The 14,895-nt window shown below is 38.9% G+C and overlaps 1 protein-coding gene across 1 annotated transcript; it reads left to right on the forward strand.

The window, feature by feature from the left end:
- Positions 1–307: 307 nt before the first annotated feature.
- LOC146473576 (uncharacterized) lies at positions 308–9,004 on the forward strand. The gene is made up of 5 exons (XM_085118299.1): positions 308–505; positions 2,735–2,798; positions 4,191–4,270; positions 4,621–4,768; positions 6,614–9,004. Exons 1-5 carry the CDS (start codon positions 407–409, stop codon positions 6,940–6,942), a joined length of 720 nt encoding a protein of 239 aa, XP_084974425.1. The 5' UTR covers positions 308–406; the 3' UTR covers positions 6,943–9,004.
- Positions 9,005–14,895: the final 5,891 nt, after the last annotated feature.

The following is a 14,895-nucleotide window of genomic DNA, read 5'->3' on the forward strand; positions in this document are numbered from 1 at the left end:
TAGATGAAAATCGTGCATTGCATCTCGAGAGGCGAGAGACCGTACTATGTGCACATGCACTTGCCCCGCGTTCACTGCGTTAATGCATTTTTATGGGAACAGAGCCATATTTGCCTGATTGTTATGTATTATTTTCCATGGATTAAAAGAAAGAACGCTATTAAAGTTCCTGACTTGGTTATTTGAGGGCCGGGTTCGATTGATCTTCAACGAAAAAACAAAAACAAAACAAAACAAAACAAAACAAAAATCCCGGGATGGTATATACTTTGTACATGACGTAGGCGGTGAAAATAGCGGTTGACGCTGACAATATCCAGTTTCACCGAGTCCAACCGAGTCCCTGGACGTCCAAGTGGAAAAATTGAAAAAACATGTACCTGTAGGATGCTAGCTGTTGAAAGACATGGTCTACTTGAGGGCTTGTCGTTCTATAGTCAGAGTGTTCACAGGTACTGGCAGTAGGGCTGGGCTTGTTCTTCTCAGATGTCATTCAGGCCAAGGGGTTGGTAAAATTTCATTTATTCAAAGTTTGGAATGTAGTTGATATTTGTGAATGATCGCGGCGGGGAGTCGGTTCACGCAGCGACATTCCTGTCCACTTGACCCTTCACACTAATTCCTCTCTAAAATAGTAAAAACCAGTCCAAACGCGTCCATTGTAGAGGGGATTCTTCTGGGTATCTACATTTATTTCGTCGGTAAAATCTTTGCAGATATCGCACCAACTTCACTCAATATTAAAAAGGAACTGCAAAAAATTAAGCTTAAATAACTATAAAAATTAATGAATAAAGTTGAATAAGTTGGGTAAGGCTAGAAATGGAAGAGATATTAAAAATTAACTCATTAATATTGGATTTCTCACTGGAAAAAAAATTTGGGACACAGCTAAAAGCTTGAACCAATTCTTTTATAACCTAGTGAAAATAAAGTAATTAAGCCCTGGAAAACAGGTTTTGTTCCTGATTAATTACAAACGTCTCTCAATGTGCTGTGGTTTCTCATATTGGTTAATCTTAAAGTTTCATTAAACTACGACAAGCTCTTATAAATATACATTCTTTTATAGTGTTGTCTCTGTAAAAAGTTTCTTAAAACATAGCATGCGCATGCTTTCCCATCTGACTTGCACATGTCATCTGATGGACGCACGGCCATGCGTATGTTGAGAAATGAACCATGAAGACGCCAATAGGAACTAGGTTGGGAAGCACACATGCTACGTTAAAAAAACTGATGTATGGTGTTGTGCAGAAATCTTTCCAAACTATTATTGGTTCCTGGTGACCTGAGAGTTGCCAAAAATTAGGCCCAGTTCAGACGCTGTACTTCACATGAGCCATTGAATTATCAAATTCAAATAAATTTTTGACCGACCCAGATTAATTAATCCTGGCTGAATGGATTCAGATGCCAAACTTTTTTCAGCAATAATTAATTCACTGAAGCTTACTGACTGAAGAAAATTGCCGATTTGTAATAATAATATTTGTGAATTTGATTCGTCTCATGTTAATTACGGCATCTGAATCAAAGCCGGTCCACAGCCGTTATTCCCGGCTGAGCCATTCTGAATTTGATTGGCCATTCTGAATTGATTCAGATGCCGTACTTTGCATGAACTTAATTCATTGAATTTGATTCCGCTCATGTGAAGTATGGTGTCTGAACCAGGCCTTACCTACCTATAATCTTGGACAATGCAAATGATAAATTAAGATCACCCCTCCCCCCCCCCCCCCCCAATTCAATGATGGAAAAATGATGCGTTTTGCTTTGTGTGTGAATTTATCATTGATGTTGGAGGAGGGTGGAGGGTTGGGGGGGGGAGTAATTTCTTTTTTGATTCTATCCAAGATTGTTTGTGGCTCCCAAAACTATTTAGAGTTATGTATCAGTCAAATCCAAGAGCTCCCAACCCTAGGTATTTTTCGTCAAATTCCCCTCTGTGTTGGCAGTTTCCATGGTCACATGCCCCATCAGTTAAGGCTTCACAGTGCGTCAAATTCCCCACCCTCTAGATAATTATTGTTATATTTTTGTACCAAATTGAAGTTGGTTTTCGTATATATGTTTTATGAGAAAAATGCACACATGAGGTCTAGAAAAACAGCTAGTGGATGCACAAGCCACCAGCAACTGTATTGCTTTTGTAGACCTCAAAGTGCATCATTTTCTTGTAGGACATGGGAAACCATCTTCTATTCAGTTTAGAATAATATAGCAAACAAAATTTACAAACTTGTGTGTGAGTGCTTAGAAAACACTAAAATATCCAGCAATGTTTAATTTTTAACATTTTTTGTAGCTGGTCAAACTTGTAAAGTATTTAAAGACAATTACTCAAATTGTCAGTGAGAGAAGGCACAAAAAAGTTGCAGTTTCAACCTTGAAAATTTATCTAAGTTGAATTTCACATCAAATTCCTGACACAGAGCACCTCACATCAAATGCATTTGATCTGGTTGAAGGGGGGAGGGGAGAGATGGGCACTCTTGGATTTTGACTGATAAATTAGTCACCAAATAATTTGCCACTGAAACATTCTGTGATAAATATATGAGCAGAAGTCCTATTTTCCTTAGATCCAGTAAACTGCATTATGTCAAAATATGGGGAATTGCATAACATATTGTGCAAATTAACAAGAGTAATGAGGGATTTTTTTTATGTAAAGTGGAATTATTGCTTTGTTGGTTTTAACTTTATAATTTGTTCATTAAATTTGTAGGGTACAGTTCATGCTGCGGTAACGTTTTCCTCAGTTGATAAGAAATCAAGTAAAAGGATAGAAGGTAGCAAGAATTTTGATAACCTCCACTAGAATTACCAGATTTGTTTCAAATATGTTTGGACACAAACAGAGGACAATTTACAATGAGCAGCTGTAATTTCTGTCAATTTTCTGTTCACAGCCTTGACAGTCTTTGTTTGTTGAATCCTGTTCAAGCCTAGATTTTTTCCAGTGTTCTTTTTGCAACTCCATATAAGTTGCGTTACATACTTCATAACCCGGAGGGGGGGGGGGGGGGGTACTTGGGTTAAGTTTTGCTGGGTATGTGCCGCTGGCCTCTCAGAGCCCCTGCCCCATTATAGTGTATTTTGTGGCCAGTTATAGACCCCATCTTAGTCACTTTTCGGGAAAATGTAATTTTTGCGATCCCAACTTAGTCACTTTCTATTCATGCATCTACTTTCAAGAATGGAATGTAATGCGAGGTGATTGTTACGTTTAATAAACAACAACTTTCTGAACTTTTTAACTTGAATCCCTACTTAATAGAATTTTCTCACCCCAAAAATCGGAAAATGTGCGACCCCATTCTAGTAACTCTATTGAAAATGCGACCCCATTCTAGTCAATCCAGTCGTGAAAATGCGACCCCATCCAGCGGCACATCCTCATTAGCCTCTTATAAGGAAGTAACTCCCCCCCCCCCCCCCCCGGGCTTCATAACAGCTTACTATGAATGAAGTGAAATATATGTGATGGTAAATTTCAAGCCTGATGAATGAATGGTTTATTATTCTAGAAAGTGACACAGGCATACTTGGAAATAAGAAATCTGAGTGCTCCTATCAGGAGTCGGACCCAAGACCTTTCAATTAGAGCATCCGAACTAGTAATCGGAAGGTCTTTGGTTCGACTCCTAATAGGAGCACTCAGATTTCTTTTTTCCAAGTATGCCTGTGTCACTTTCTAGAATAATACACCATTCATTCATCGGGCTTGAAATTTACCATCACATTTATTTCACAAGCTTACTATGATCTTCATTGAAACCTTTCATCAACAGTTTCACATATTAATTACATGACATTTCACATATTTGATTTTCACTTTCGTTTATTCCAATGTCTAAAGTATATACTTCAGGTATATTTATTTACAAATTCACAAATTGACCAGCTCCCAGTGGACTATGACCATCATGATAGCTAAATACTGATACAGCAAGGTGCCACCATTATCACTGGGATATCATTTCAGTTTGAATCCTATATCCAAGCCTGAATAATATATAATTTATTATTTCTTTGTACTTTGAATGGTTTTTCTGCCATTATTAAATGGACTTTGCACCCATTGTTTTCCACAACATAACATTTGATTAATATCATGTTCTTTGATTGTTACATGCACAGATTTAATGTAATCTTGTTTTTCTCATCTTTTGATATTACAGTTGTACAGAATGATTTGACAAAAGAAAATGTTGATGCAGTTGTGAATGCGGCAAACTCTTGGTTAAAGCATGGTGGAGGGGTAAGCAACTGATTTCTTTTCTATGTCGAGGGAGTATATACATCAGATTCTCCTCTAAAAAAATATTATGAATAATATTGGACAGTAATGGCTGGCCCTATATTTTTATTCATAATAATTATTTTAAAGGACTTTGATTTTCAAAAACCAACACTTCTAAAAATTCCAATTCGATTTGGAAAGTGTCCCCAATTAGTGCTCTGCACTAAAGACGTTGACTTTTAAATAAAGTGATTTTTTTTTTTTCGGAAGGGGCAGTACATGGGAGGGCGACTGAGCAGAGCTTCTCAGGAGAGACAGCTCTTGGCAGTTTTTGGGTAATAAAGCAAGACCTTTTGTCATTGTCACAGGTTGCTGGAGCCATAGTTAAGAGTGGTGGGAATCAAATACAAGTCGAAAGTGATGAGTATGTAACTAAGTATGGTCCTGTAAAGACTGGTGGGATTGCAGTGACTGGTCCTGGAAATCTGCCATGTAAAATAGTCATCCATACAGTGGGTAAGAACTTATTAGTTGAAACTGGATTGCCGAGACAGCCCACACAACTAGTTTCATTGAGATTTACATGTAATCAGTCATGGTCAAACATAAAAAAAGAAGAAGAAAAGTATGTTCAAAGCTGTTCAAAGTCTGCTCAAAGCTGCTGAGTTTCTGTGAGTCTGAGGTTACTAAATCAGTTTTCTATATACTAACAGAAACTATCAGGTGAATTGGTTTTCCTGGATGTCACACATTCTAACAAACAAACAAACAAACAAAGGACAGACACAAAGTGCCAACCAGTTTCCACATACACCACTTTAAAAAAGACTTGAAAGTTTAGTTTTTTTTTATATAGTAAACTCACAAAAAAACTTATCATCTTTAGCTCTCAAAGTAAAATCTTATCTTTACCGAACTTTTCTTATTTTTTTTTCCCTTTTGACCATGGTTAATTAACTGCTAGTGTTTACAACTTTCCCCCTGGGGCATTCTTGGTGTGACTCTTTCAAGATAGCAGCTGGATGGAAGAAAGCGATAGCGAGGACCAGAAGGTCAATGGTACAAAATTTCCAAATGTAAGTCTTGGAAATTTTTGTCACATGACCTGCCACAACAATGGAAACTCACGCTAAACTTTTGCTGTCATTTTCATCCTTGTCCCAGGCTGTTGTTTTTCTTTTTCTTTTTTTCCTTGGCATTTAACTTTGTCCACTATCTTTTAATGACAAGGTCACGTGCAAAAAGTCTCCAAAATTTTTGCAGATAAGTTTTGTTACCACACGATCTGGCCTTGACCAGAGCAGTCTCCTGACTAGCTGCCATCTTGAAAGGCAATGCAGAGGAGGCTCTGTATAATAATTATTTACTGGGGATAAGGTTAGTAGTGTTGGTATTCATGGTGGTGTTAGTGTAACTGGTAGTGGTATTGGTCGGTAGTGGTTAGTGTCAGTTGTGGTGCTAGTATTGGCAGTGGCCGTGGTATGGTAGTGCTAGTGGTAGACTGGTAGGGGTCAATTGGTAGTGGTTGTATTAGTGGTAGTGGTCATAAATGTTAGTGAAGGGTTAGTGGTAGCGGTAATGGCAGTGGTGCTACTGATGGTAGTAGTGTAAGCAGTAGTCGTAGTGATAGTCGGTATTGTTAGTGTTATTGGTATTAATACTGGTAATAATCAAAGATTAGGGAGTGCGTTCGATGTCACCAGGCTCTCTCTCCTTTGCCAAGTTGGTGTAGATGTCATCCGCCTCTGCAAAATCTGCGGGGGATGCCAGATACGCGTCCCATGCCCAAGATCACAGTCAAGATCCATTCATCCAATCAACGTTGTGTCGTACAATCTCGCCCCTACGACGAACACACTGTTTTGTAACTCCTGCATAAACGCATTTTCCTGTCCAACAGCACTGATAACCAAGGAGAGTGATCGGATGAATTCTCCTTCGGTTGTGTAGATAGCCTGCGAATACAGGCGCCTCTCTTCGCTCTCGGCCCCCAAGGGGCGTTTCGAAACACAGACACACACACACACACACATTCGAGGAGGGGTTTAGATCTGTTGTAGTAACGCTGGGACATTGGGAAGGTGTGAAAGGAACAGCAAAATGGAACTTTTAACACGCTGTCCAAGGGAATCCTGTTTAAGGTTAAGGTTTATTTGTCCGCGCACAGACTAGTTATGCAGGAACACAGGAAGTACAAGTACCGGGCAGCAATGCCGCGAACGAGGGACTGGTGACCACTGCTTGTAGATCGTGCCAATATAAATTTCTCCCTGATCATCTTTCTGTTGCTTAAGAGACGGCTCTCAGTCTACGGGCAATAAACTCATATATTTTTTCTTTTGCTGTTGTTGTTTCTGTTAGGCCCAGTGTGGGAAGGAGGCCAAAAAGACGAAGACAACAGCCTTCATAGCGCTTTGTACAACTCACTGTCCGAATGTCACACGAGACAGCTCACCAGCGTAGCTATCCCCGCCATTAGCAGTGGCATATTTGGATTCCCTAAGACGCGCTGTGCAAAGGTTCTTTTCTCCGCAGCGCTGGAGTTTTTCCGTGCCGAACCCAAGAGCTCTGTCAATCTTGTTCGTTTTACAAACTTTGACAAGGCCACCGTGGAGGTGTTTATAGAAGCCGCTACTAATCTTAATGATGAGCCTGACGTTAGAGTCCAGCTTCTCGGACAGACTTCGTGATTGTATCTTTGAAGAGAAAAGGTTCCACCACGTTCCTTTTAAAGCTTTGTGCATACGACTCCTATTTAACTGTTGAGTCTGAAGGCGACTGATGTGTAAAATTCTTTCAAGTGAAAGTGTTGGCCACGCAATTAACTTTCACGCGTTCCTCTTTCATTGTTACGAGTGTTTTGGTGTGGAAACCGAACAGTGTGTTTGTCTTGAGGCTCCGTTGACATTGTGTCCTTGCAAAAGTTGCTGGTTAGGTCTTGTCCGCGCTGCACCTCGACTCTCTGTACAAGTTCTGTGCCTGCCTCGGAAAAAGCTACAGTTCTGTTTCAGTACTGTTCTGAAATCTCTACCGTTTTTGCTGTAAACGCGTTTGTTACGGATCCAAACTGCAATTCCTCAGTCCAGATCTGCGTAAGTCTTGTACACTACAGTACAGATCAGTACAAGTTTTTATCTCTACGGTTCAGATCCTCGTAAGTCTTGTATCCCAGCGGTCCAGATCCGTGCAATTCTTGTAGGTAGCGCCGGTGGCCGAGCGGTTAGGGCGCCAGACTCGAAGTCCAGAGATCCCGGGTTCAAGTCCCGCTCTGACCGCTAGATGGAGTTGTTTCTCGGTAGCCCCTAATTCAACTCCTCGGCTGCGCTTGTAAATAGCCAGCTGGTCTGCCTCCTGCCATTTGGGATTTTTAATAGTGTTGTGTTGAATTTAAATTACTTCTTTGTAAAGTTTAATGCTCGGCCTTACTGGCACTTGTGCTATAAACACTGCCGAGGGTAAATAAAGGTTATTATTATTTATTTATATTTGTAACACTGCAGTCCAGATCCGTGCAAGTTTTGTGCCACTACCGACGGTTACATCCGTGAAAGATTTGTACTGTTTCAGTTCGAATCCGTACACATAAAATTGTTGTACCTGCAAAAAGTGAGCTTAGCCTTATAAGCGATTGCACTAGTGTTATAATTTAATTGAACAGTGATGGGCCACAAAACGTTCACTTTAACGTTGAATCCCCTCAGACATTTCGATCCAGGAATGACATATATTGTTTACTAGAGTGTACAAGTGTTGTTATCATAGTATCATTGTTGTTAGTTTATAGTATTTGTTAGAATTAGTTTAGTATTAGAATCGTATTCAGTTTAAGTTATAACACGACCCCACAAGCTATTGCTTTGAAACTCATCGGGCCAGTTATTTAAACAGAGTCTAACTTAAACCGCGGCTTAAGACATTCACTGTGCATCTAAATTTGTCTATAAGTGGTCTATTTTAGTAGATAAATAGTTTTCTAGACTGGGCCGGACTGGAGTTTTCTAATTACCATCAGCGGCAGACAATGTTTTGATATGATTGTTGGCAATATTAAAAATGGCTTAGAACGTGGTTTTGTTAAACACCGTCTAAACGATCTGTTAATAACTGACCCATCGGGTTAACTGTTTAGATTACTGAAATGCTATCATGAGTGATTAGAATTGCCATTAAAAGAGAACGGCTACTGAGCAGTACTTTCTCGGTTGTCTTCGTTTGGTCGCTTCGAAATTATCAATAAAGCTGCAAACTACCGAGCAGTATTTGCTAGGGCACTGTTTTTAGGTTGGTTGGTTTTGATCTTTTGTTTGGACTTGGTATGTCCCCATCCGCTTGAATAAAGCTGCTTTGCACAAGCCTCCGTTTTCCTTTGGTTGTAGATAAAGCAAAATACTGTTTTTCGACAGAGTTGTGCCGTTTGCACTAATTTCATGCTTTAATGCCCCATTCACACCAAGGCTTAAACACGTTTAAAAGCTGTTTAGTTAAACACAGTTTAAAATTGTTTCCTTCATAAAAGCTGCTTTCGGATTTTTTCGACTACAGATTTAGCACAAATGAAAGCATAAGTTAACGTTTACTTGAATCCTATGTCAAAGCCAATGGTTCAGCTTTCCGTCATTAATTTTCATTTTGTTAAACCCGGTTTAGCTAAACATGTTTTATTGGGGAGAATGGGGCTTTAGACAAGTGAAATCGGGCGTTGAAAATAAATGAAGAAATACTTTTATACGAATAAAAGGCTTGATCACCGTAGTTGGTTAAAATTCGATGCAGTCTCCTCATCGTACACGCCTCCCCCCCTTTTCTCTCCGGGGGTAGTATCACCTATATAAGCTATATAGATGTGTGCGGCGCCAAAGAGTGTAGTTCTTGAGCCATTTTGGTCTGAAATAAAGTATAGATTTTTTATAATCATTTTGGTCTAAAAACGGGTATGGATTCTAGAATCCAGGTCTGTAAATGAGTTTGAAGTTTAGAGGTCAGGTCTAAAAAAAGGTACAGGAAAATAACATATTTTGGTCTGAAATAGGGTAAAGGGTTTGGAGAAGCAAGCCGCAGCACACCCCCTACAAGAACCCCTCATCCCTCCCGGGCGGGACGTCCACGCTCAAATGTTCGGGCATGCGTTTTACGGAGAAAAGCCCGTAATTTTTCCGATGGGCTAAAATACAAATGAAAAGGTGTACTGTTTCGAATGAAGTCGAATTTACAATGCATGTGAGCTTTGACTCACATTCAAACATTGAGGTGTATACCTGAATTAATTAGTCAAGTTTGGAGTAGACTACAAAACGGTTCATATTGCTTCGTTTGAGGTCTGTAAAGGTGACAATTAGCCCTTCGCGTTCCAGTTAGTCGAAGGTAAAAGAGATTTGAACTAAAATATTGGCAAGTTAACTCCACCTCCTCTCCAGGGTCTTTCCGACGGTGGAATCCAAGATGTGGTTTTTCCTTTTGCTACTGCGCAGACGTTCTGCGCACTTAATACAGAGGTATTTTTGCGCGTTTTACGACTAATCGGGAACAGAAGATCTTAGCAAGGGCCAATTGAAATCCAAAGGAAACTCAGGAGTAATCGCGCATTTTTCAGAGATAATAAGCAACAATAATTCTATAAAGCTCAGTTCAGAAAATGCATGACAATATAGAACATTAGTTTAGGGTGCGTTCGATTGACCCTTCTCCGGAATAGGAGATGACAAGAAATCCCTCATAAGAGGTTTCAGAAGTTACTGGAGTACGAGACGGCTCTTAAATTATCATGTGTCAGCGCACTTGAAGTGTGCAGGAATAGCTTCCCAAATTACTTAAAAAGAGAAATTTAACAGCTATCCCGCTTATTCTTACTCCGGAATAAGGTCTATCCAACACAACCTTATTTATTTATTTATTTATTTATTTATTTATTTATTTATTTATTTATTTATTTATTTAGTACTGAGTACTGAATTATCTCTGAACAATGCGTGGTTACTCGTGGGTGCCCTTGCTAAGATATTCTTTTCTTGCATAGTCATAAACCGTGTAAAAATACCTTTTTTAAAATTAGAAGTTGCTTCAACTATCCCCGGATAACATGAGCAACATGCAATGAGCGACAGCCAGAGTCGCGTGAAGACTGGAACCGATGAAAACGGAATTTAGAAAGTCTTGCGAGCTGACCATTTCTCGATAGTTAAGAGGGCGACCAGAGAGAATATAAGAGCAGCGGAGAAAGTAAGCAAGCGAAAGATCTGTTCTTCCTTCATCGAGCCTATTTTGCCTCTTTGCTTGTTTTCGCGCGCTTTTTTCCGGTCATATCAAGAAACGAACTTGGGATACCAGGAAAACATTCAGTACAAGCAAGAGACTGGTACAAGTTGATCGGGGTTTTAAAAAAGGCCTTAAAAGAGGCTACGTCGACGCTAGTCGATTGTTGGCGTCATTAAAACAAACAAGAACAAATAACTAAAAGGTATATATCCGTACTGGAATCGCCTAAAAAACTGAATAGGTGTTATCACGGTTTTCGACGCCATTTTGACGAGTAGGCAAACAGGCTTTAAATAGCAATGTTTGTATGGAAATCCGATGTAAAACAATTTTCATAAAACATCGTCTCTGAAAAATTCATGAATTGGAAATGTAGCTGTGCCAGAAAGCGTCCAGTCGTGTTTTGAACTTTCCATACATTTCCCTGTATTTTTTTCCCGCGAACTATTTTTAGTAGCTGTTCACGGCTGTTTCGCTATACAGACAAATGTATGGAAAGTTCAAAACACGGCTGGTCGCTTTCTGGTACAGCCACATCCCTCAAATTTTCCAAAAGTTTCCAATTCATGAATTTTTCAGAAACGATGTTTTATGAAAATTATTTGACATCGGATTTCCATACAAATACTGTTATTTCAAGCCTGTTTGCCTACCCGTCAAAATGGCGTCGAAAACCGTGATAAGGCCAATGGTTCAGTTTCTTAATTAAGTCCTCAATGTTTTTAAATAACTGCCAATCTGTCCTTGGATTCGAGTATGCTCATGACCGGGATATGGAAGTGAACTGCAACTTGAAGCAAAAATTAACCATAAATTGTTTTCAGTTCTTCCCTTGTGCCCTGGAAAAATTTCTATAAAAAACGTGCAACGGCCTAATATTTTCTTCATGGTACCAGTTACAAGGAGAATTCTTGTTTAGTTTTGTTTGCCCTAAAATCGTAACAATCCCCACAAAATAGAAAGCCCCCTTAAAATCTTTAAAACCAACCTGATGTTTTTTTTCTGCATGCTTATCAAAATTCGGTTAAAATAATCAGCTTTATGACTGCACAGGTGCCCTTTTGTATAATATTTTCCAAAAGCCTGAATACGCTAATTATAAAAACTATTAATTTGGACCGCCCCCAATATATTATGGCTGTGTTTAAAACCGGTGAGGGTAAAAGACGGAATGAGTTTGCGGAATGGAATGTGGAAAGACGTGCGGAATGGCATAATTATGCAAAATAAGAATTGCGGAATGACATAATTATGCGAGATACGATTTATGCATAATGACTCACAGAAATACATTTAACTGAAAAAGCGCGCCTTTTTTTGGGCGCCAATTTGCAAATACAGCCTTTTTGTAACCATTTCAACCGAAGAATGCATCACAAAAACCCAAACAATGGTATCTTCGAATTCAAACTTTTTTCCTTCGATTCTCACCGCATAGCCGTTGATGCAACATAGCAGCTCGTGGACTTTTATCGTTCGCGAGTGAACACAAGATTTGTAATACATTTGCATTAAAGAGGTTTGTTTATTTACGTAACCTGGTTTCCATTCCACACGAGTCGTCCGCCATTACAGGAGATGTATACAACTCAATCGAAGGCTGGTTAAACTTGACATGTTTCAAGCTTTCACAGCACCTCGCAGGAAAAAGACGACAGTAAAGAACCGCCTCTGTTTATTTTTGAAACGATTTATGTCACTTGTCGAGGATTTATCTGGTTATGACGAATGTGTTGTGGTTCGGTCATGCTCATTTCCGTTGTTTTACGTTTTATATTAATCAATTTATCATACACAGCCAAACACACACACACACACGCAAAAAATAAATAAATAAATGAAAACGAAAATAAAAATTTAATCGCAATCTATACCGCAGAACTCTTTCCCCGTATTTTGACGTGTAGATTTCGGTTTTTTATTTTCGAAGGAAGGATCTTGATGAAACAAATGAAATTTTCAACTCCAATATTTTATCAGAAACAATATCTAAGCAATTCGTCAAAATACGGGGAAAGAGTTCTGCGGTATAGATTGCGATTAAATTTTTATTTTCGTTTTCATTTATTTATTTATTTTTTGCGTGTGTGTGTGTTTGGCTGTGTATGATAAATTGATTAATATAAAACGTAAAACAACGGAAATGAGCATGACCGAACCACAACACATTCGTCATAACCAGATAAATCCTCAACAAGTGACATAAATCGTTTCAAAAATAAACAGAGGCGGTTCTTTACTGACGTCTTTTTCCTGCGAGGTGCTGTGAAAGCTTGAAACATGTCAAGTTTAACCAGCCTTCGATTGAGTTGTATACATCTCCCGTAATGGCGGACGACTCGTGTGGAATGGAAACTAGGTTACGTAAATAAACAAACCTCTTTAATGCAAATGTATTACAAATCTTGTGTTCACTCGCGAACGATAAAAGTCCACGAGCTGCTATGTTGCATCAACGGCTATGCGATGAGAATCGAAGGAAAAAAGTTTGAATTCGAAGATACCATTGTTTGGGTTTTTGTGATGCATTCTTCGGTTGAAATGGTTACAAAAAGGCTGTATTTGCAAATTGGCGCCCAAAAAAAGGCGCGCTTTTTCAGTTAAATGTATTTCTGTGAGTCATTATGCATAAATCGTATCTCGCATAATTATGTCATTCCGCAATTCTTATTTTGCATAATTATGCCATTCCGCACGTCTTTCCACATTCCATTCCGCAAACTCATTCCGTCTTTTACCCTCACCGGTTTAAAACCAGGTAGCAACTTTATAAAAACCGCCTACAGCTCACGTTTTGTTGTATCCATTATGAGGCTTTTGGCACGAAAGAGGGTATCTGGTGATGGTTGAACAAATAACTTAGTCTGAGCCAAACTGACTTTGGGTCGACTGATAACTCAGACCATAACTGTCAGGCCTGTTTTCATAAGTCCTTCAGTTATATTTGGAGCCATGGAAAGTCCATGGGTTATTGCATTTAACTATACATGCGTATGTTTTTGCATTCGAGTCGCCGAAGTTGTTATGGTAATTTAAAACTTGCCTCGAAGGAAAACTGACCATTTTTTATTAGTAGAAATATGAAAAAAAATTTCTTGGACATCGATTAGGTACTACTTAATAAACTTTCTTAGAGTTTGCATGTACAGTATAGTGCGGCAAATTGTTTAAACTTTACAAATTCTAAAATACGGTCGACGATTGCGTTCAGTAACTACGCTAGCTTATCAGTAGCATTAAATAATTATTGTTCCTTACCGAAATACTTATGCAAATTTCTACTAATACTACAAGTTTTCAGTAATTGTTTTCTCTTATTGTATTGAGGCAATAACCTTGACTGAAAGCAAAGATTAAAAATAAAATCAGGAAGTGAAATGTCGAAGACATGGAGATTGTTTTTACCACTTCGTGGACGCAGCTGCAATATTCCTAAAACGCAGATTTGTCGAGATTTGACAATTTTGGTTAAACTACGGTCAACAACTGATTGGCCACACTCTCGTGTCAGGATCGCCATATATTGCCTTTTTAATTTTCTTTAGAGCTGAAAACAATTACGTTGTGTTTGTATGCAATGCGAGGAGACCAGCAAGTTGTTTTCTTAAAGTTTGCCGAAAAGTAAATAGAAGATTCAACCCGGCCCAATTTTTCAACATAATAGTCCGTATGATTAATTGAGTTACCTTTTCGCTGCCAAGTTTTTCACGAAAATAACATTTTACAATATTACTTTCTAATTATTATTTGTCATCTATCCGGTACACAAACTAATATTTAGCGACATTTTCCAATCGACTATCACCAGAACCCAAAAACAGAAAAACTATTTTTCCAGTTTGGCCAGTGCCCGTTCGGAAATCCCGCTGAGAAGGGAGCGGAACTAAAATGTTAGAACGCGACTTACCGGTTCGCTCAACACGGCGTCGTATTGTTAATGTTACAATAAAAAGATTTAAATCAACATAAGTAAGAGCTTCTGACAAAGAATATATCCTGTTTTGTTTAAAATATGCGAAAAGAACAGGTTTACGATCATTGAGCTTTGATAACGAGGGTGAAGCAACCATATTGAGTTTCACAGGATTCATCCAGTACAAATTGTTTGCGGGGATCAAACCTCGTAGAAGCGTTCCATAGTAACACGTATGAAGATTCATTCGTTATTAAAGCTCTATTGTCCTGTTGTTTGTTTCTTGCCCGGCTTGCCCGTCAGCGTGTGACGTGTTGGCCAATGGACTTGAACATAAGTACCCGGCTAACCAGGTGATAAGACTCGAGTACTTTGTTTTGACATACCGCTACTTCAAAAATCGCGTTATTAACTTCACGCAAGTGAGAGACTGGACGTTTTCTTGTCGCAGAGAATGTTAATTTCGTAATTTCATGTG

The sequence above is a fragment of the Pavona decussata genome, unplaced genomic scaffold (assembly GCF_977016875.1).
Source record: "Pavona decussata unplaced genomic scaffold, jaPavDecu1.1 SCAFFOLD_93, whole genome shotgun sequence".
Lineage (NCBI taxonomy): Eukaryota > Metazoa > Cnidaria > Anthozoa > Scleractinia > Agariciidae > Pavona > Pavona decussata.

What these genes read in the sequence shown, in the direction of transcription:
- LOC146473576 (XM_085118299.1), top strand. Translation starts at nt 407, where the DNA reads ATGGTCTACTTGAGGGCTTGTCGTTCTATAGTCAGAGTGTTCACAGGT. An exon ending in GATGTCATTCAGGCCAAGGG is followed by an intron (nt 506 to 2,734) that starts GTTGGTAAAATT and finishes TTAAATTTGTAG; the next exon opens with GGTACAGTTCATGCTGCGGT. An exon ending in AATAGTCATCCATACAGTGG is followed by an intron (nt 4,769 to 6,613) that starts GTAAGAACTTAT and finishes TGTTTCTGTTAG; the next exon opens with GCCCAGTGTGGGAAGGAGGC.